General features: G+C 34.9%; 1 protein-coding gene across 1 annotated transcript; it reads left to right on the top strand.

Moving 5' to 3' along the window:
• Positions 1 to 9632: 9632 nt before the first annotated feature.
• LOC108211461 (peroxisomal nicotinamide adenine dinucleotide carrier) lies at positions 9633 to 18678 on the top strand. The gene is made up of 11 exons (XM_017383066.2): positions 9633 to 9836; positions 9960 to 10037; positions 10141 to 10215; positions 12727 to 12857; positions 13711 to 13765; positions 14895 to 14996; positions 17087 to 17155; positions 17219 to 17329; positions 17459 to 17527; positions 17704 to 17758; positions 18317 to 18678. The coding sequence occupies exons 1-11, from the start codon at positions 9756 to 9758 to the stop codon at positions 18505 to 18507; spliced, it is 1017 nt and encodes a 338-aa protein (XP_017238555.1). The 5' UTR covers positions 9633 to 9755; the 3' UTR covers positions 18508 to 18678.
• Positions 18679 to 21369: the final 2691 nt, after the last annotated feature.

The following is a 21369-nucleotide window of genomic DNA, read 5'->3' as shown; positions in this document are numbered from 1 at the left end:
AGTAAAGCAAACAGAGTATATTATCAGAGAATGTTATCAGATTTTATCAATCAGAGTATATCATGGCAGATGTGTGAGTAATACATATGGTAAATTTGACAAGTTAAATTTTAAAGATCTAACCAATATGTTTACTCAGTTCCTGATATCATTCCTAGCTCATTCACCAGCCTAGTAAAAGTTGCTTCACTTAATGGCTTGGTGAAAATGTCTGCTAGCTGCTGTTCAGTAGGAACAAAGTGAAGTTCAATGGTTCCTTCCTCCACATGCTCCCTTATAAAATGATATCTTATACTGATGTGCTTTGTCAGAGAATGTTGAACTGGATTTCCTGTCATAGCAATAGCACTTTGGTTATCACAATAAATAGGAATTTTAGAGAAGGATAACCCATAGTCCAACAGTTGATTCTTCATCCAAAGAATTTGAGCACAACAGCTGCCTGCAGCAATATACTCTGATTCTGCTGTTGATGTTGAGATGGACTTCTGCTTCTTACTGTACCAAGAAACTAGTCTTCCACCCAGAAATTGACAACTCCCACTTGTGCTTTTCCTGTCAATTTTGCAACCTGCAAAATCTGCATCAGAGTATCCAATAAGACTAAAATCTGATTCTCTAGGGTACCATAGTCCCAATGATGTGGTTCCCTTGAGATATCTGAATATCCTCTTTACTGCAATCAGATGAGGTTCTCTTGGATCTGCCTGAAATCTTGCACATAGACATGTGGCATACATAATGTCTGGTCTACTTGCAGTCAGATAAAGCAATGATCCAATCATTCCTCTATAGTTTGTGATATCCACTGATGCACCAGTATCTTTGTCTAGTTTTGTTGCTGTTGCCATAGGAGTAGTTGCAGCAGAACTGTCTTGCATACCAAATTTCTTTAAAAGATTTCTGGTATACTTGGCTTGATTTATAAAAATCCCATCTTCAGTCTGTTCAACTTGTAAACCCAGAAAATAACTGAGTTCCCCCATCATGCTCATTTGGTACCTAGACTGCATGAGCTTGGCAAATCTTTGACAGAGTTTAGCATTAGTGGAGCCAAAAATAATGTCATCAACATAGATTTGAACTAATAGCAGATCATTACCATGATTCAAATAAAACAGAGTTTTATCTATGGTACCTCTAGTAAATCCACTTTCAAGAAGAAATTGAGCTAGAGTTTCATACCATGCCCTTGGAGCCTGCTTTAGTCCATAAAGTGCTTTGTCCAACCTGTAGACATAGTCTGGATGTTTTGGATCCACAAAGCCTGGAGGTTGTTCAACATATACCTCTTCATCCAGTTTCCCATTTAGAAAAGCACTTTTGACATCCATCTGAAATACTTTGAATTTCTTGTGTGCAGCATAGGCCAGAAAGATTCTAATTGCCTCCAATCTTGCAACTGGAGCAAATGTCTCATCATAATCAATACCTTCCTGTTGTGAATACCCTTTTGCCACAAGCCTTGCTTTATTCCTTGTAATGACACCCTCACTGTCAGTTTTGTTTTTGAACACCCATTTTGCACCAACTATTGATCTGTCTTTAGGTCTTGGTACTAGGGTCCAGACTTTATTTCTCTCAAATTCATTTAACTCTTCTTGCATTGCTTGAATCCAATCAGGATCTTGAAGAGCTTCCTCCACCTTTTTGGGTTCTGTTTGTGACAGAAAGCAATGATGTAAACACTCATTGGCTGTAGCTGTCCTTGTTTGTACACCTGCTTCTGGATTTCCAATAATCAAATCAGGTGTATGAGATTTTGTCCACTTCCTTGCATGTGGAAGTTGACCATTTTCATCATTGGATCCTCCCCCTTGATCCATGCTCTCCTGATTCTGCTGATTATTCTCTGTAGCTCCCCCTGCAATTGTGCTATCAGAGTTTGAATCAATATTCTCTGATGAGTTTGAGTTAGCATTCTCTGATGAGTCTTGAGTAGAGTCTGAAACATTCTGATGCTCCCCCTCAGCAAGTGCTTCATCATCATGAACTTGTGAATTTTCACCAGAGTTTGCTGTGTTTTGTTCACAGTCAGAGTTTGACTGTTCATCAGAGTTTGTTGAATCAGAGAATATTTCTTCATTTTCAAAATGCAGTTCTTCATGATCATCCATATCTGTTAGACCCATTATTCTTTTGTCATCAAATGACACATGTATGGATTCCATGATCACCTTGGTTCTCAGATTATAGACTCTGAAGGCCTTTGTTATGATAGGATAACCTACAAAAATGCCTTCATCAGCTTTTAAATCAAACTTGGTAAGCTGTTCTGGATGAGTCTTCAATACAAAGCATTTGCACCCAAATATGTGAAAGTACTTCAGATTTGGCTTCTTTTTCTTCACCATCTCATATGGGGTCTTGCCATGCTTATTAATCAAGGTTGCATTTTGAGTGAAACATGCTGTTTGAACAGCTTCTGCCCAGAAATAAGTAGGCAATTTAGCCTCATCAAGCATAGTTCTGGCAGCTTCTATAAGAGTTCTATTTTTCCTTTCAACTACACCATTTTGCTGTGGTGTACCAGGTGCAGAGAACTGTTGCACTACACCTCTTTCTTTGCAGAACTCTTCCATTGTTGAATTTCTAAACTCAGTTCCATTATCACTTCTAATGATTTTCACTTTGTCTTCAGATTCATGATCCAGTTGTGTCACATGATCCATCAGATGCAAGGCTGTTTCATCTTTAGAGTGAAGAAAATATACCCAAGTGTATCTAGTATACTCATCAACAATGACAAGAGCATATTTCTTCCTTGCAATGGATGGTACATTGACTGGTCCAAATAGATCAACATGTAGAAGATGATATGGTTTGTTTATTGAGAATTCAGTCTTACTCTTGAAAGATGTCTTTCTCTGCTTGGCTTTTTGACATGAATCACACAATCCATCAGATGTCAGTAGTGATTCAGGGAGTCCTCTCACAAGCTTTTTCTTTATAAGCTCATTTATGGAATTGAAATTTAGATGTGAAAGCTTCTTGTGCCATTTCCAGCTTTCTTCTGCAGAGATCCTTGTAGACAAGCAAATTGCTTTTCCTTCAGAGTTTGTAGGCAAGTGGATTTCATAAATATTCCCATGTCTGTGAGCAGTTACTGCCACTTTGCCTGTTGACTTGCTTACTATCTCACTGTGTTCTTCATAGAAATCAACATGATATCCTCTGTCACAGATCTGACTGACAGAGAGTAAATTGTGTTTCAGCCCTTGAACAAGAGCTACATTTGATATGATGACATTTCCAAGATTGATGTTGCCATATCCCAGAGTCCTTCCTATGTTGCCATCTCCATAAGAAACACTTGGGCCAGCCTTCTCCACAAACTCTGACAGCAGGGTCTTATTTCCAGTCATGTGTCCTGAACATCCACTGTCCAAGACTAGGATATTCTTCCTGTTGCCCTGCAATCACAAAGACCACTAGTTGTTAGTTTTAAGGACCCAGACTTGCTTGGATCCCTTGGCCTTATTAAGTTTGTTAGCTTTTGCAGCGGTATTATTATCAGAGTTTGAGCTAACAGACTTTGCAACAGAGTTTGTACTGGAAACAGAGTTTGTACTTGCAGAGTTTTTATTAACCTTTAAAGAAGGTTTCAATTGATAATAATCATAATACAGGCTATGATATTCTTTGCAAGTATAAATAGAATGCCATAAACTACCACAATGAAAACATGGATCTTGTGGTTTATATCTAATACTACTTTTTCTAACTCCAGACTTTGTAGGTAAAGAGTTAATGTCCTTGTTCTTCCTGCAAAAATTAGCAAGATGATTAGTATTACCACAGTTATGGCATGTCTTCCTAGGTGCATTTGGAACAGGCATGTAGTTGTTACTCTTGTCTATGCCAATTTTGCCATTTCTATTTTTCCTAGGCTCCTTGTTTCTGTCATCAGACTTTACCTCTTTAAGCTTATGTTTAAGCTGTTTCTGAGTCATCAGTCCTATGTTAACCTGTTTGGGCTTTTCAGATTTTAAATTGTTGTTAATCTCTGATTTTGGTCTACATTGTTTAGTCTTAGAGGATTCAACAACAAATTTAACAGGTTTAACCTTAGGTTTTTGATTTTTAACAAACTCTGTTTTTGATGACTCAGCTTCTGAGTTATCAGTGTAACCTAGTCCTTTCTTCCAGTTTCCACTACCTAAGATATCCTGAGTAGTTTTGCCTGAATTAGTCCATGTTTTAATGATCTCTCTTTCCTTGGCAAGTTCTGATTGAAGAGATGCATACCTCTTTGATAATTCATCTTTGATAATGACAGCATCATCTCTTTCTTTTTGAACTTCCAACATTTGAACTAATTCTTTTTCTAGAAAATCATTCCTTTTCTTTACACTCAGAGTTTCAGATTTTAATCTTTCATTCTCTAAAGTCTGATCTCTAAAACTGATATGTAAAGTTTTAAGAAACAATCTTAACTCAGTTATATCTTCAGTATCAAAGGCAAGAGTAGAATGAGGTACCTTAGCAGCAGATTCAGAGTTGTTGTCAGTGTTTGCCATCAGAGCATAATTGACTTCTTCTTCTGAATCAGATGTATCTGTCCAGTTTCCCTTCTTGGTGATAAAAGCTTTTTCTTTTTCCTTCTTAGGTTTCTTGCATTCTGATGCAAAGTGTCCCTTTTCACCACAGTTGAAACAGGTATACTTGTCAGCTTTTCCAGCTTTCCCTTCTTTGCCCTCATTCTTCTTAAAGTTTTTCTTGTCATAAACTCTGTCAGAGTTTCTGTCTTTCTTTGAAAAACTTTTGCCTTTGTTAAACTTTTTGTAGGCCAACTTCTTGAAGCTCTTCACCATTAATGCTGCTAACTGCATCATCTCATCATCACTTTCTTCAGAGTCTGAGGGAACATCAGAGTTTGAGTCATCAGAGTCTGATGTCTCAATGTCAGACTTTGTGACACGAGCTTTTCCTTTGCTCTTAGCAGCTTCCTCTTGAACTTTCAGAGCAACAGACTTTGATTTTCCTCCATGTCTTTTGCTCCTCTGTTCCATCTCAAGTTCATGAGTCTTCAGTCTTCCATAAACATCATCAAGAGACATTTCTCCAAGATCAAGATTGTCTCTTATTGTAGTGACTTTCAAATCCCATTTTTCAGGAAGAGCTAGAAGGAATTTGAGGTTTGAGTCTTCAAGATCATATTCCTTGTCCACCAGAGATAAGTCATTCAGCAGTTTGACAAATCTGTCATACAGATCTGTCAGGGACTCACCAGATTTTGAGTCAAAGTGTTCATACTCCTGTGTAAGGATTGTTTTTCTGTTTTTCTTAATGGCCTGAGTTCCTTGACATCTGGTTTCCAGAGCATCCCAGATTTGTTTAGCAGTTTTGCACCCAATCACCCTATTAGACATTGCATTATCAAGGGCACTATGCAACAGATGCTTCACCTTTGCATCTTTGCTGATTGATGAGATGTCCTCTGGAGTATAGTCTTTCTTTTCTTTTGGAACCATCTTTTGAGGTTCATCTGCAATCCCAACAGAGAGCTTGGTGGGCATATGTGGTCCATCAAAAATCCTGTCAAGGTATTCTGGATCAACAGAGTCTAAGAATATGATCATTCTTTCTTTCCAGACTGGATATTCAGATGCCTTAAGGATTGGAACTCTAAAGGATGAAGCTTGTGATTTTTCAGACATGATTGTGTTTAAGATCTCACTGTAGTAATCTTAACAGAGCTGGCTCTGATACCACTTGTTAGGTCCTATAAACTCACTATATAAACAGATATAGTGAACACAATCAATAACACAATTCGACAATATAAGAGATTGAAAGCAGTAAACTCTTATTCACAAAGCTTAGTAGGTTACAAAAACTCTCTCAGTGATTTATATATTATCACTAAGAGCTGCTAGGGTTCTTAACAATATACTCGATAACTCGACTCCTATAGAGTAACCCTAATCTGTGTTTATATAGACACAGTTACAAAATCAATCTCTGATTTGATATCCTATAAATCAGCTAATAAATCTATCAATCAAAGATTGCTCCAGTTTTCTGTTTAGTTTCCATAGTCAGCAAATCACTCCTCAGCTTCTATCCTTCCTTGAAGTATATCCGCTTCTGAGCTCTTTCCACGTGTAAACTCTGTCGAGTCTTGACTATGTAAACTCTGATCAGACTTTATTTAAACTCTGTCAGACTTTACTAAACTCTGATCAGCTTCCAGTTTAAACTCTGATGATTCCTGTTCTAAAACAAACCTTAAGAACATCAGTAATCATCAATTATATCTAACATATCTCCTTCCTCTCTTTTTGTCTTTTCCCTCTTTTTTCCTCTTCTCTTAAATTAATTATTATTTTTTTTGACAGAACTCTCAAATTTATTATTAAAATGATAATAAGGAACCAAATATAAGGATTGCTATTGAAATTGGCACCAAAAGTAAATTACCAAAATCACTAAGACTCAATAGGATTCATTATTTTATATTATTAATATTATTAATAGGTAATGTGATAAGTAACTTATTGGACTTGCTCTTAGCTCGTAATATATTTGGTACCGAGCTTTTAATTCGAATTCGAATAACTTTTGAGATTAATAAATATTTGAATTTATTTTGAAAAGTAAGTTATCTTAATTAAATTTGAATTCGAGTTTTCTTTTGTCAAATTTAGAGCGGATTTTATTAATATTTCGAAAGAGAATTAAACAGAACAACCCTCCAATTGACCTTGCAATCAGATTAAAAACACAAAAACAACTTAAATAATTAGCCGTTTTATTTCCGAATTGCTTAACTAAATTGAATAAAAATTCTAATAATTAAAAATGAAGATAATGATTTTCCGAGCAATTCAGCTTGCATCTCCGCCCGAAAAACAAACAGCAGTTTCACAATTGATCCTCACAGTAATTTCATGAACAGTGCAATGTTCAGAGGACTTATTTACAAAAAGTGAGTTTTGAGACCTTGTGTTACAAACATATACTTTTTGTAAGAGGTAAGCACGTGCAAATCTCATTGTCGTTCCAAATGCACCGCAACTATCTACGTGCCAGACCACCAGCTATAGACTCTTCGAAAGTGTTGTTGATGAGAGGTTTCCACATCTCTCAATACTGTCAAATTTAATTTTAACACAACCAACACATCGCGTAAAGTGAGACATATCGCACAAAACGAGACACTCAAAACCACAAACAATAACTTAAACAGAAGAAAACGAAAAAACTCAAATAGGTTTTTTCGAGTTTTTTTGGAACAAAACTCAATTTTATTCAAGAAAAACAGATAAAAGAAAATGTTTATTAATAAAAAATTAAAAATAAGAAAAAAGGTGTTGCGTGGATGAAGAAGGGGCTATTAGGAATTGGGATTCATATAAGAGGGAATATTGAGATGGGAATAAAAGGGATTAGAGATGGAGATGGAGATGGCAATGGAGATGTATTTATAACATTCTTGCAAAAGTATAACTTATTTTCGATTAAGCATTAATATGGTAACATTGTTTGTTTTATAATTAGATTAATGTTACGTATTTCAAATTCTGTTATTTTGTCAAATCATGTGATAGACAAATGATTAATTTTAATTAGATAATTTGTGTGCATAATGTCTCATTATTATTAGTGTGGGCGGAAACAACCATATATTATCAAGTAGATTATGTGTTTTGTCCATTCAAAATCTCAAAATACAAAATTTTAAACTCATATCTCAAACCCACAGTATATAGATTTTTGATAATAAGAAAGGATGTATGTTTGTATGAGAATCGATTTCATTTTTAATTTTCTATCTCTATTTTGTTAGTTGAATATTTTTAAAAATTAACAAAAATCTATTTTGTTAGTTAATTATTATAAATTAACAACTTAGTTTTTAAAAAATTGAATATATTAAGTCAATCACTCAACTAAACACATGATATCAAATATAATACCTTAAATCATTTCACCCTAATCCGATTTCTCATTTTAATCTCATGCCAAACCGACCCCTGACGGATTACAATCGCCTATTACAGCACTTTGAGCAACATTTTTTTAGAGCTCTTTCAAAAATATACTCCATCCGTATTGCGATCTACCACTCATGCTCTATCCGCTGTATACTCTTTCCATTTCATAGTGCAAATCACTTTTGAAAAACTTATTCATATCAAGAAATTCTATCATCTTCAAACTTATATATTTAATGCTTATTATCTTTATCTTTAAATAATAAATTATATTTTACATATGATCATATATTTTAATTTAAAATTATTATAATATTATGTTTATTTAGTAAATGATAATTATTTGAATAATTGAAATAATAATAATATTTAATGTTAGTGGATCATATCCCGCTCATATTTGTTGGATCATAAACTACCCGGTTAAAACATAGATAATACGATATTGGATCATATTCGATTTAGATCCGAAACTCAAATATCCTGGATCAGTTTATGTCCGAATAAATGATTTCGAATCCAAATTTGGACAAGTCAAAAAAAATAAATCTGATACTTGAACATTGAACATAGGGGTACCAGGTATCATCGGGATTTTTTTAAAATTAGGACATTATTTAAACTTGTCCATGTATTATGAAATAGATGAAACGGAAACGATACGAGCTTATAAAAATTTTCAATCAGGTCATTGCTCGTTAGTAACGTTAAAATTTGGATGGGAAGATGAATCAGCAGGTGATGTGGCTTGTTATTCACCAACGTGGCAGTGTGCAACGTGACACTCGGGTCATGAATAATAAAATTTGCAACAAGCCTGGAAACCAGTGAACTAAAAGCATAAAAATGCAAACTTTAAAGTATATAACATTGTGAATACCTATAAATTGAAGATGAAATCAATCATACAAATAAAAAAGACCCCTTTTTCTATCAAAAATCACTCAAAAGATTAACAAACAAGAACTTACAGGGTCCCATTTGTTCCTCCATTTCTCACACGAAATTGGTGTGGAATGAACAAAAGAAGCAAAAGTGAGAGATGGCGGAGGTGTAATTGTTGATTCCAACATGAAATTCTTTAACAACATCATGTTTTCCCATCTGGACATCACTTGTTCTTGCCGCAAAACCCAAAAATTATATAGAATGAACGCGCAGATATATGATTACAAGCAGGCACATTCAAACTCAAGATGATAAGCGAAATGTATACTTACGTTGTTTTATCCCCAGTTGTCCGATTCAACATCCACAACATCATTAGCTCCACCTTCATTACTGACTTCGTTTTCAACATCGTTTGGTTGAGTAACACGAACCTCAATACCCGACCGAGTCCGTACCATGGTTGCAATTAGGGTTTAGATCAGTTAAATTAGGGTTAATTTAAGTGAGAACGAAATGATATGAATTGGGGAGATAGGTCGGGTCATAAGAAAGTAGGGTGGTTTTATTAGTGGGTTGGTCAACTCGCTGATGTGGCTGCACAGGCGTTAGAATTTAACGGAGCGCCGTCTAAAGTCAAAAGGATTTAACAGCTGTGAAATTTTTATTGTGTTTGAATATTTTTACTAGTTAAGTGATTTGATTGACAGTTTTTTGAGTACAATGATTCAAGTGAAAATTATACCTCAGTTCAGTGACCAAAACGTCATTTACCCGTTACGAAACAAACCTGAGCAGGTATATATTCTACTTTCGTGAACGGAACATAAAACAGTAAAAGTGGGGACACACACTCGAACGCATTGCAATTCTCGCAGCCAGTTCCGCTACATCCAAACTCTCAGATCCTCTCTCTCTCTTCAAAACATGTCGGACGCTCTGATCAACGGGCTCGCCGGCGCCGGCGGCGGGATCGTCTCTCAACTCATCACCTATCCTCTCCAAACTGTACATTCACTATTTTCACTGACTTCGCACGATCACGAGATTATATGCATAATTGCAAACACATAAATTAATTTACATACCTAATTGAATAATATTTTCTGTTTTGTTTTGTGTAATTATCAGGTAAATACACGTCAGCAAACCGAAAGAAAATTGAAGGGGGCGAAGAATGAGCCTGGGACTATAGAGCAAATGTGTCAGGTCTTTTAATAGTAATAATATAATAATAATACTCATTATTTGTTTAATTTATGTTGCATTTTGGATTATTTGTTGTGAATTTGTTATTTTAATTGCAATGTAGGTTGTGAAGCAAGAGGGATGGGGTAGACTCTATGCTGGATTGAAGCCTTCACTAGTCGGAACCGCTACGTCACAGGTAGTTGAGAAGTTATGGAACTTTCGATATCGTTACATGAGCCTCAAATTATAAATGTGCTTCTATAGTTCTGTATATAAGTTTAAATTTTAGTTAGGATGCATGTAAAATGACTGGGATTATTGTTCTATATTAAAAATTAACATCTAATTTAGTACATGACAACAAGGATGCAGTGTGGAAGATTAAAGCTGACAAGTCCGTGCGGTAATGATTGTGCAAGTTGTTGGGATGAGTGGATAGACATGGGGAATGAGTTGTAACAGACCACATTTTCAGCGGTAGAAATTCAAGTAATTAGTTAAGAGGAAGCTACGAATAAGGGGAACTGGTGAGTAAAAATAGGACGGTTGGAGTAGTGGATGTAGTGGGCTTGGAGGTGGACTCTAGGATTTCAAATTGTATATAAAGACTAGTCGGATAAAGTAAAAGGGCACAACATCATCACTAGCTGAAAACACTCTATTAGCGTTATCTCTTGTAATCATATCATATAGTGGATTTATCTTTCGGCTGGGTAACCAATCTCACCCGCGGTTTTTACCTAATTCTGGGGTTTTCCAACATTTTATTACTTAAACTAACTCACTTAGCATTCATCTGCACAAAAATTCGTTAAAACAATTTGGCGCCGTCTGTGGGAAGTGTGCTAAGTAGCGAGTTGATTTGACGATGACTACTGAAAGCTCACGACCAAAGTTGTCACAGCCACTAAGCGACGCCGACATGAACAAGCAGCTGATGAAAACAATGAAGAAGATGCAGGCGGAAATGGACTCCCTGAGGTTAGAAAACACGACACTACGTAAGGAAAGGACCGCAGAACGCTCTAGGTCGACCAACAGGCCAAGGAAGACCTTGCTGAGTGTGGTACGCAGTTTAGACATGAATGATGGTGAAGACGACACACCACCAGAGGAGAACGCTGAAAACGAAGAGCCACCACTTGAAAACGAAGAGGAAGATGACGAAAGACGGGACGACAACTGGGACGAACACCATGTCGATCTTGAAAGACGGAGGTCAAGGCATAGGTCGTCTAGGTCACATGACAAAGTCCCGGAGTCAGTCAAGGAAGAACTCGACGCGTTTCGCGAGATGTTACAACGGATCCCAGGAGTTCCCAAACCTTTGGAAAAAGCGACTCTTACGAGATACACTGACTAGCCTTTCTCTGAGGACATCGCACTCATCGACATACCACAGCGTTTTGCAATACCCCTATGAAGTCATATGACGGGTCGACGGACCATGTGGAACATATCGCTTAGTGGCTGCGACGACTCCGGTCGTGAGCTTTCGGTATTCATCGTCAAATCAACTCACTACTTAGCACACTTCCCACAGACGGCGCCAAATTGTTTTAACGAATTTTTGTGCGGATGAATGCTAAGTGAGTTAGTTTGAGTAATAAAATGTTGGAAAACCCCGGAATGAGGTAAAAACTGCGGGTGGGATTGGTTACCCAGCTGAAAGATAAATCCTGTATATGATATAATTACAAGAGATAACGCCAATAGAGTGTATTCAGCTAGTGATAATGTTGTACCATTTTACTCCACCAGACTAGTCTTTATATACAATTTGAAATCCTAGAGTCCACCTCCAAGCCCACTATATCCACTACTGCAACTATCCTATTTTTACTCACCAGTTCCCCTTATTCGTAGCTTCCTCTTAATTATTTATTTGAATTTCTACTGCTGAAAATGTGGTCTCTTATGACCCATTCCCAATGTCTATCCACTATCCCAACAACTTGCACAATCATCACCGCACAGACTTGTCAACTTTAATCTGCCACGTTGCATCCTTGCTGTCATGTACTAAATTAGATTTTAAATTTTAATATATCACAATTATCGGATACCTAAAATGTTGAGTAGCCTTGTAGCTGTTTGTTTAGTAGTTAGGCAAGATGTCAAATGCTGTAATAGTGGCAGCTTGAGTTGTGATTCATGTCTTAAAAACTAGGTTTGCTTGTGCTTAGTTTGAGTTGTTAAGAAGGTTTTGCATAACTGTGAAAGTGTGGCTAGCCTATTAGTGCATTAAAGATGTGATAAATTGACTGGACTTAGGGATTCAAGCTCAAGATGTTTGTGAGTTACATTACTTCGCATCTCGGCAGTCATGTTTTTTTTTTCCTATTATTGTTGACATTATAAATGACATGTGTGTATTTTTTATTTCTTGTATTGTATTAGCTTCTTTCCAGTATGTCACTGCTTGTTAATAATGATCGATGCACTTAGATATAGTTTGACCTTTACTTCTGCTTTCATGAATTTTTTGTACTTGAATGAAGTATAGCATGATTTGTTACGTGGAATTATATACCTAGAATATGCCTCTGTGAATATATTTTAATCGTACATGTTTGTCAATAGGCTTAAAATTTTAATTTCTTCATTATGAGCAATGTTTGAGCTGTTGATAGCTTCTATATGAACATTGCCTAGTCAGGATCTAATTTACATCTATGGTTTTCTTATGTATTATTTCCTGGTACAGGGTGTTTACTATTATTTCTATCAAATATTTAGGGACAAGGCTGAAGCAACTGCACTTGAACGTAAGAGAAAAGGTCTAGGTGATGGAAGTGTTGGAATTTTCTCATCGCTTGTTGTGGCTGCTTTATCTGGGTGATTAATTTAGTATATATTTTTTTATTTTGCCTGAATTGAAATTGCTAATAATGTAGTTCATTGTATTCCTTTTTTGATTGTTTAATTTACTCTCACAAATGCTTGCATAGTTGCATTGACATTGCTGATATTGATGCCCATGTCTCTACAAGATTCCTAGTGGCTAGTACTCGTCATCACCATGCTGCATGGACTACATCAACTAGTCTTTTCGTGCCTTATTTATTTCAGCTGCCATGCTTTCTTGTCTACATGATTGATATTTTTAGAAGTGATTATCATGACTCTCTGTGTTTAATTATATGTTTAAGCTACAACTGATTGTATAAAAATTTTCAGGATCCAGTACAAGTTAAATAGCCCTTTAGATAGTCGTTTTTCCTACAATAGATTTTTTTATTGGATTCAATTTCTACATTTTTGTAAGCCTGTCTATTTACTGCTATTGTAAATTTTTAATCTCTAGGTTGATATTTATTAAAATAAGATTGAGAAAGTGAAATTCTAGCTTGCTGCTGATCTAGGTTTTTGATTTTGTTGAAACAGTGTTCTCGTGTCTTAGTGAATATTTTATTATTTTGTACCATCGCTATATTATTTTACCCTGTTTTCTCTTTCCTACATCTGAGAGTATGACCAAACAATTCTATCACTTATGTAATACTATTGTACTATAGTTTCTTGGGCAGCATCAAATATAATTCATTTTGCCATGGATCAAGTGAATGTAGCCTTATACTTTCAAAAAGCATAAAAATATAAATCACTATAATGCGATTCAGACCTTACGTGAACATTTTTGAGTTGATATGCTCGCTAAACTGACAATATGTTTATTATGTTTTTTAAGGTGTGTAAATGTGCTGCTGACTAATCCTATATGGGTTGTCGTCACTCGTATGCAAGTAAGAATTTTCTTTATGGTCTCTTCACATATATGTTGAATATTGTCAGAAAGTTATGTCTTTTTTTTAATGACAGAGTCAGAAAGTTATGTCTATAAATCTACACGTCTAAAATTTGAAAATAGTCATGTTAATGCATTGAAACAGAGGGAAATTGTAATTGGGGAAGTGGTAACATTTTCCATACCTTTTCACTTGAACTTTTATTGACAAAGCTTATATGTTGTTATTGACTGAGGTGCCAAGTGTCCGTCAAAAAAAAAAAAAGGGTGCCAAGTGAAGTTCTTTATATTCAAGATGAGTGGGATATAATCTTTTTTGCTGTTTAAATTGAAACCATAGTAGAAATCACTATCACTACGTAACAAGACGATATTAGACTATCCTGTCAAAAGTAAATGCGAGGTCATGTGGAAACTTCTAAGAGGGAGAGAGGGGGGGGGGGGGGGGGGGGGGGGATGAAAGTAGCTTATTTGTCAGCACTTGAATTTGGCTGTGGAAGTGCATCAACGTCATGTTTTCCCATTTTCCCAACTAAGGGAAAAACTTAATGAAGAAGAGGAAACCTTTCTGCTGGGAAAGGTGATTTACTTGGTAAACATCAGATTATATTTTTGTGAGTTCTGGTTTCTTCTCACTTTAAATTAAAACATATGAATAAAGCTGCCATGAACGTGCATTTCATGGTAAGAAATTTAGTATATTATAAAAATCTGATATGCAAAGTTTTACTAGTACTATGCGTAGCAAAGAATTAGCTTAAAGATACCAAATTCCACAGATCAGTTTGTAGTGGAATTAAGAAGAAAGCCTCTCAGCCTGTTCCCATTTATAATATGTTTGTTATTAAACTTTCTTTCTCTGTTTTCGCATGAGTTTTAACAGTTTGTTTTTCGAATAGATAAGGATTCTTTTAATATTTGAAAGTCAATAGTAGCTAGTTTCTTTAGTGGTTTATATGATTTTATACTGAAGCTGGTCATGAATTATTTCTTATGGGTACATTCGAAATTTGCATCAACTGTCTTCATTAGTGTCTTATATACATTCACTGGAAAGGCCTTTAGATCATACATGTACACTACTTGCATCTGCAATTTTTTGACTCTTGAATTTTTTGATAATACAGACTCACAAAAAAAAGTCTCTGCGTCAGCATACTAAATCTATTGCTTCAGATGAAGAAGTTCTTCCAGTGGTAATATCACCTCGATTCGGAAGCAGTCACGCGGTATGTATTTTCGTGCATTAACGTAGTTCCGTTTGGTACAGTAGTTGAGTCTTTTTGTAGTTGGCACTGTCTGCAGTCTGCACAACTTTTTTATGAAGATTCTATTAGCAAATCACACTGATGCCACGGCAATTTGTATGTTTTTTTGTCTGCTTTGACTATAATTTTTTTATCTGTATATTGTTTTAAATATTCTGTATCAAATACTCCGGAAAAATCTTACAAAACTGTTTGCTGAGATTCTTAAGAGCAAATGAGCAGAAGCTACCTATAGTTAAAAAAACTTATTCACGTTATTTCTTATAGCACCAAGGTCGAGGATTGTCCTGAATACCCATGTGATGCGATAAGCATCACATGATACATTGATACTATTCTATGCATGCATGGTAGATGTTGTCATCTTGTCGATATATTACCATTTAATAGTTACTTGCAAGCAAAGATAATTTAGTTATGCTTGATTGTTTCGCAAGTCCCGCCGGACCGTTAAACATGCGGGCTTAGCAGCACAAGGAGCTCATGGGTCCCAACCCGAATGGTGATATGGTCCACCTAATCTCAACATACAGGGTCAACCTAAAGCTAGCAGCCAGCATAAAGCCTTAGTTTTTAAGATTAGCTAGCTTTTGTATAACATTTAGATGGCATTTTGTTAAGTTTGATGTATGCGAATAGTAGGAATCTGGTTATCAGTATCATTTGAGAATGCACACCCAGAGAGGGGGGGGGGGGGGGTGAATAGGTGTATTTGACTAAGTATATATCCTTTTAATAATTCCCAAGCTGTTCACAAAAGTAGTCTTGATTTATAGTCAGCTTACTGATTGCAATATAAAACAGTGTATCAGCTAGCTGAGATATGCGCTGCAGTGCAGAAACGTAAAGACAGAAAACAAACAACACCAAGAACTTTAGCCAAGCTCGACCCCTGTCTCTATTGGTCTACGTCCTGGTCTCCTACCAAACCTCGCAAGAGAATATATTATTGATCACACTATAAACAACTTTTACAAGATTCAATTCTTCGAACTCTATGCTCTCTAAGTTTTATACTTCCCAAGTACAAACTTCTTTGTGTGGCCTCTAGTTCCCTGAATCCCTGTTTCCCAAGCTTGCTTATCCAGTAAAACCAATTTACACTTTGAACATTACAATCAGATAGAATGAAAGTGCTTACAACTTAAAAATTATTAAAATATACTATTATAAGCGTCTCAGCTTGCTAACGATGAGTTAAATATATACCCAGCACAGCATTATTGAAACACAATCATGAGCTAGCTATAAAGTACTGTTGCTGGTCAATCAACTTACTAATAGAGTGATCATTAAAACTAAAAGGCTATCACCAATATTGGTGTTGTATGAGAATAGATTTGATTGGAATGGGTAATGCATATTTAACAGCTGGCTGATGCATTTCTTACCAGACTTGTGGGATTCGGTATAAATGTAGAATATTTATTATTAACCTTTATTCTCACTCTTTAATCCTTGTATCATTATCACCACAATCCAAAAATCCCCTATAGTTCGATGGCAAAGCTTACAATTATTGTAGGTAGCGGTGGCACATTTAGTCTGAACCTAATCCACCCAGGTCCTCGGTTATGGACTAGTTCAATTAACTTCATAAGTTAATTATAAATGGAAGTACTCCCTCCATCTCAAAATAATAATAGTCTGGCTTAACTTTTCTATAGTCTAATTGACCAAATTTTGACCGTAAATAATAAATTATTCTTTTATAATTTTAAAAACTGAGAAATACATTTTGAAGCAGTTTAAATATACTTTCCAATGATATAATTTTTAAAACATAATAATTATATCATGTGTGTAATTGTTGGTCAAATTTGATCAATTTGACTTGGGTCAAAACAAAACAAGACTATTGTTTTGAGATGGAAGGAGTAGCTCGTAAAATTTGAGTTTGTGTATTTACTAGTGCACATTTTGTTAGAAGAGTTTCCATGCTATACTTGCACTGTTATTTTCACTGGGGGATGATGCACCGTACCAGCACTTTTAATTCTTAGTAGTATCTACTGTATCCCCTGACTTAAGATTATAGTTTCTGTTTGCAGATTCAAGAGCTCTATGCTGAAGCTGGAATCTGGGGATTCTGGAAAGGTGTCCTGCCGACGTTGATCATGGTACGTGGGGAGTGAACTATACAATTGGCAGTTTAGTCACTGATTTTCTCATTGTAATTGCAGGTGAGCAATCCTTCCATACAGTTTATGCTGTATGAGATCTTATTGAAGAAGCTAAGACGTCAGCGTGCTTTATTGAGTAAAGATGGGGCAAAAGGTGCAACTGCTATGGAGGTAAGTTTTATCTCTTAAGATTTTTGACATTTCTTTCAACTTGAAATAATTAAACTTTGGCAACATGATATAGATTCCCACCACTTCCTTAATTTGGCTGCAACTGCTGAACGCTTATTATTTTGCTAGATATTTCTGCTGGGGGCTGCTGCCAAACTTGGAGCAACTATTGTCACATATCCTCTTAATGTTGTGAAGGTTTGTATTTGTTGTGTCATCTGACTTGACCTTATTAAGATGACTAGACAAAAGAGATATTCTTTAATACCCTGGAGGTTTACCATTTTCACTTTGATACAGGGGCGTTATATAAATGTTATTTAATCGTAAAAATAGTATGATTTTTATTTTTGATGACTTGATTGTCTATGCAGTCGAGGCTTCAAGCTAAGCAAGTTACCGATGGAGATAAAAAGCATCAATACAAAGGTTTGTGAACTGGAGCATGTTTCGTTGTTTTAAAACATTTTGAAATTTTCATAGCGAAGCCACTAAACTCACATAATAATATCCTAAGGTGGCTTGCAAATTAAAGATGATGTATTACTCAGAGTTGCACTAAATTATATATTCCAATGCTTATCTAATTGACATTTTAATGAAGTTTATATTCACCTATTATTAAACAATAAATTTCTGATTTCACTGTTGGACGCCTACTCCCTCCGTTTTCAAATATAGGTCGCTTGACTTTTTGGCACACGCTTCTAAGTCCTTTGACCGCCTAGCTAAAATCATTATTTTTAAAATTTTCTTTTTCTGAATTATAATATTAATCACATATTTTTATTCAAAAAAAGAAAATTTCAAAAATAATAATTTTAACTATGCGGTCAAAAGACTTAGAAGTGTGTGCCAAAAAGTCAAACGACTTATATTTCAAAACAGAGGGAGTATTTATTTTGTTTTGTTCATCTTAGACGCTTAATTATGTTTTCAATGTAGTTTCTATCTATAGACATTGTATGAGGTTGTAAAAAAATTTAGGTACTCTGGATGCTGTAACGAAGATAATACACTATGAAGGCTTCAGTGGTTTTTACAGGGGAATGGGCACAAAAGTTGTACAAAGTGTTCTTGCTGCAGCCGTTTTGTTCATGATTAAGGAAGAACTGGTTAACTGCGCTAAGTGGTTATTAATGAAAAATGCTAAGAGTTTAAGATCCAAGTCCTCGTAATGGTAGCTTTGTTGAGTGGCAAACATAGCTGTAGCATTACTAGTTGCAGTGAGTTAATTTCTGAAATAAAGATTCCTGTATAAGCTGTATTAGTGAATTGTTGTATCAAATTTATCAAAGTGTTGGAGATGCCTGCCAAAAGTCCAAAAACGATGTTTTGGTCTTAGTTTTTGTAATATCCTGTAATTTTTTTAGAATAATATTAATTGATTAGTAATAAAAAAAGGATTAAAATTTGATTATGATTAGGTTTTAAAATTGAATTAGGATATTGGGCTTAAAATTTGGATCAGACTTGTATTCGGATAGCGGGTAGGTGTGGAACCAGGGTTTGGAGACTCTTTATATATCGATTGTGTTCCCTCATTCTTTTATAATCTTGTGCGAGCCGCCCAACTTTTTATTTCTTTTTATTTCAAAAATTCGTAGGGATTTTTATACACTAATCAGCTGTCTTGTTAAATTCGTATAAAATTCAATTCTTATCGGATTTTGATGATTCTTGATGTTTCGGAAATCTCTTTCAATTGTCTACAACTTTCGTTCACAATGTTTTCCGAGATTCTTTTTCGAACTGTTCTCAAAATCCCAAAACTTAATCAGATCCTGTTTTCTCTTAGAGTTCTGAATCAGCGGACGTTTTATTTAATTACCGATTCGTTACCAATCCGTTTTTGATGAGCCTTACCTTTTCAGAAAGGTCTTTTCGTTCTCTACAACTTTTGTGTTTTGAGTTTTCCCATAAAATATCGTTTAGGGGGTCCAAACAGCAGATTATTGATCTGGGCAGATTGGTTCATTGAGGCTTTTGAAGTTTTAGAGGAGATGATTGTGGTTGGTTGCTAAGGATTGATTATATGATCAATATGATCTAAGATGATGTTAATTATTGGTTTTCGGTGTTGAGGTAAGTTTCTGATTGATCTTTCTAGTGTTTTAAAAAATTATGTGTTATATGTTTATATTTGATTGTATAAATTTGGGCTAAGTGATTATATTTTGAATTGATTTGTGTTCTTGTGTATGTGCGGTGTTGACGATGATTTCGGAACTCTTATTTATGCCATGGTTTGTGAAAATAATAATAAGAATAAGAATAAGGACCGAGTCACCGGGTTATAGTGACAGTTTTCAGAAAATTCAGGACCGTTATCACCGGGTTGTAGTGGTCGTGGTATAAACTATGAGTTCTAAGTTATTGTTCACCATGTGATTGTGGCATCGAATAAGAATATGAAAGTGTTTTGGAAGTATTTGTTGCGTATATTGTTATCGTATAAAAAAGTATATTTTATCTTATGTGTATACATGTTACTTGGCCCGACTAGTTGGATCGATTAGTTGCTTGCTGGGCTGTATAGCTCATTACTTACAATTTTCAGGTTTGATTTAAGAGCAAGTTGATGTGCATTGGAATTGGAGTTCGATGATATGAGATTTCAGATAAGTTTGACACGTGGATTTATAGATTTTAGCTGCGCCTTTGTAATAGTCATCTTTGTAATAGAATTTTAGATTAATAAATTCGTTGTAATTTAGTTTTAGATTTAGTTTTAATATTCCGAAAAGTCGGGATGTTACAGTTTTAGTTTCAGACATGTTCTGCCTATGGATATACACTACTAGCATTTGTCGCACATGAACTTGTATCTTAATTCTTAACGAGATCATATATTTATAAGTGCGATTATGATACCGTAATACCGTTTGTCTGGATTTTAATCCGGGTTTAGTATCATTTTTAACTTAGGGGTCGTTTGGTTCACGAGACGGTATGGGTTTGGAATCAGGAATCGGGTTAAGCTGGTATGGGGTTGAGGAATCATTTTTGATATCTTGTGTTTGGTTTAGTACTGGAATGAAAATAAATAATTTATGTACTGGAATGAAAATAAATAATTAGTAATAACTAATATTACTAATTAATAGTAAATAAAAATAAGTATAACTTATTTCAGATTAAAAAAATATCATATTTAATTTATGTGTTTTGAGATTGTATTTAACTTTATAAATAAAAATGAATTAATAAAATTTTCATTGATACCTCATACCCTTCTCTCATACCCACCTCCCCTCTAAGGTATCAAATCTGATTCCAGGTGGGTTTGAGGTATGGGTATCAGATTATAAAAATAGACAACCAAACACCAGGTATGAGTTTGGAATGAACAAAACCCATACCTGATACCAGAATCAGCTGAACCAAACGACCCCTTAATGAGCTTCAAACTGTTTTGAGAAAAATAACTAAAGCAGGATGTGTTTCTCTTTACAAACTACTCCCGGTCCTTATTATAAGCCACCAAAACTTTTTGCACACAATTCTAGGTGCTTTGACCACCTACTTAAAATTAATTTTTTTAAAATTTTCTTTTTCTGAATTAAAATATATATCACATATTTTAATTCAGAATTTTTTTTTTAAGAAAACTAATTTTAAGTAGGTGATCAAAACATTTAGAATTATGTGCAAAAAGTCTTGGTGCCTTATAATAAGAACCAGAGGGAGTATTTTTATTTTGTGATTTTTCAATAACAATCAATTTTATCACTTAAATAAGTAATTTATCAAATTTATTATTTGTTCCGACATTTTATAAAAATATCTCAACAAAAAATTTAACCAAGTAGTTATCGCATAAACTATGAGAACATTTTCAGAATATAGCTCTAGGCTAACTTAAGAGTTTATTCTATCTACTGTAAAAATTCTACATTATTCCAAACTTCTTTTTAATAATAAGAACTCCATTCTCTCTTATTTATCCAACACTTTTTCCTAATATTTTGTTTTATAAATTATTAATAATTTAATTAAATGTCATATTTGTTTATTTACTAAATACTCCCTCCGTCCCA

This window comes from Daucus carota, chromosome 3 (assembly GCF_001625215.2).
Source record: "Daucus carota subsp. sativus chromosome 3, DH1 v3.0, whole genome shotgun sequence".
In the NCBI taxonomy this organism is placed as follows: Eukaryota; Viridiplantae; Streptophyta; class Magnoliopsida; order Apiales; family Apiaceae; genus Daucus; species Daucus carota.
The sequence above is the reverse complement of the archived record's forward strand: the minus strand, read 5'-3'. Positions and strand labels throughout refer to the sequence as shown.

What these genes read in the sequence shown, in the direction of transcription:
- LOC108211461 (XM_017383066.2), top strand. Translation starts at nt 9,756, where the DNA reads ATGTCGGACGCTCTGATCAACGGGCTCGCCGGCGCCGGCGGCGGGATC. An exon ending in TTGTCGTCACTCGTATGCAA is followed by an intron (nt 13,766 to 14,894) that starts GTAAGAATTTTC and finishes TTGATAATACAG; the next exon opens with ACTCACAAAAAAAAGTCTCT. An exon ending in AAGGTGCAACTGCTATGGAG is followed by an intron (nt 17,330 to 17,458) that starts GTAAGTTTTATC and finishes TTATTTTGCTAG; the next exon opens with ATATTTCTGCTGGGGGCTGC.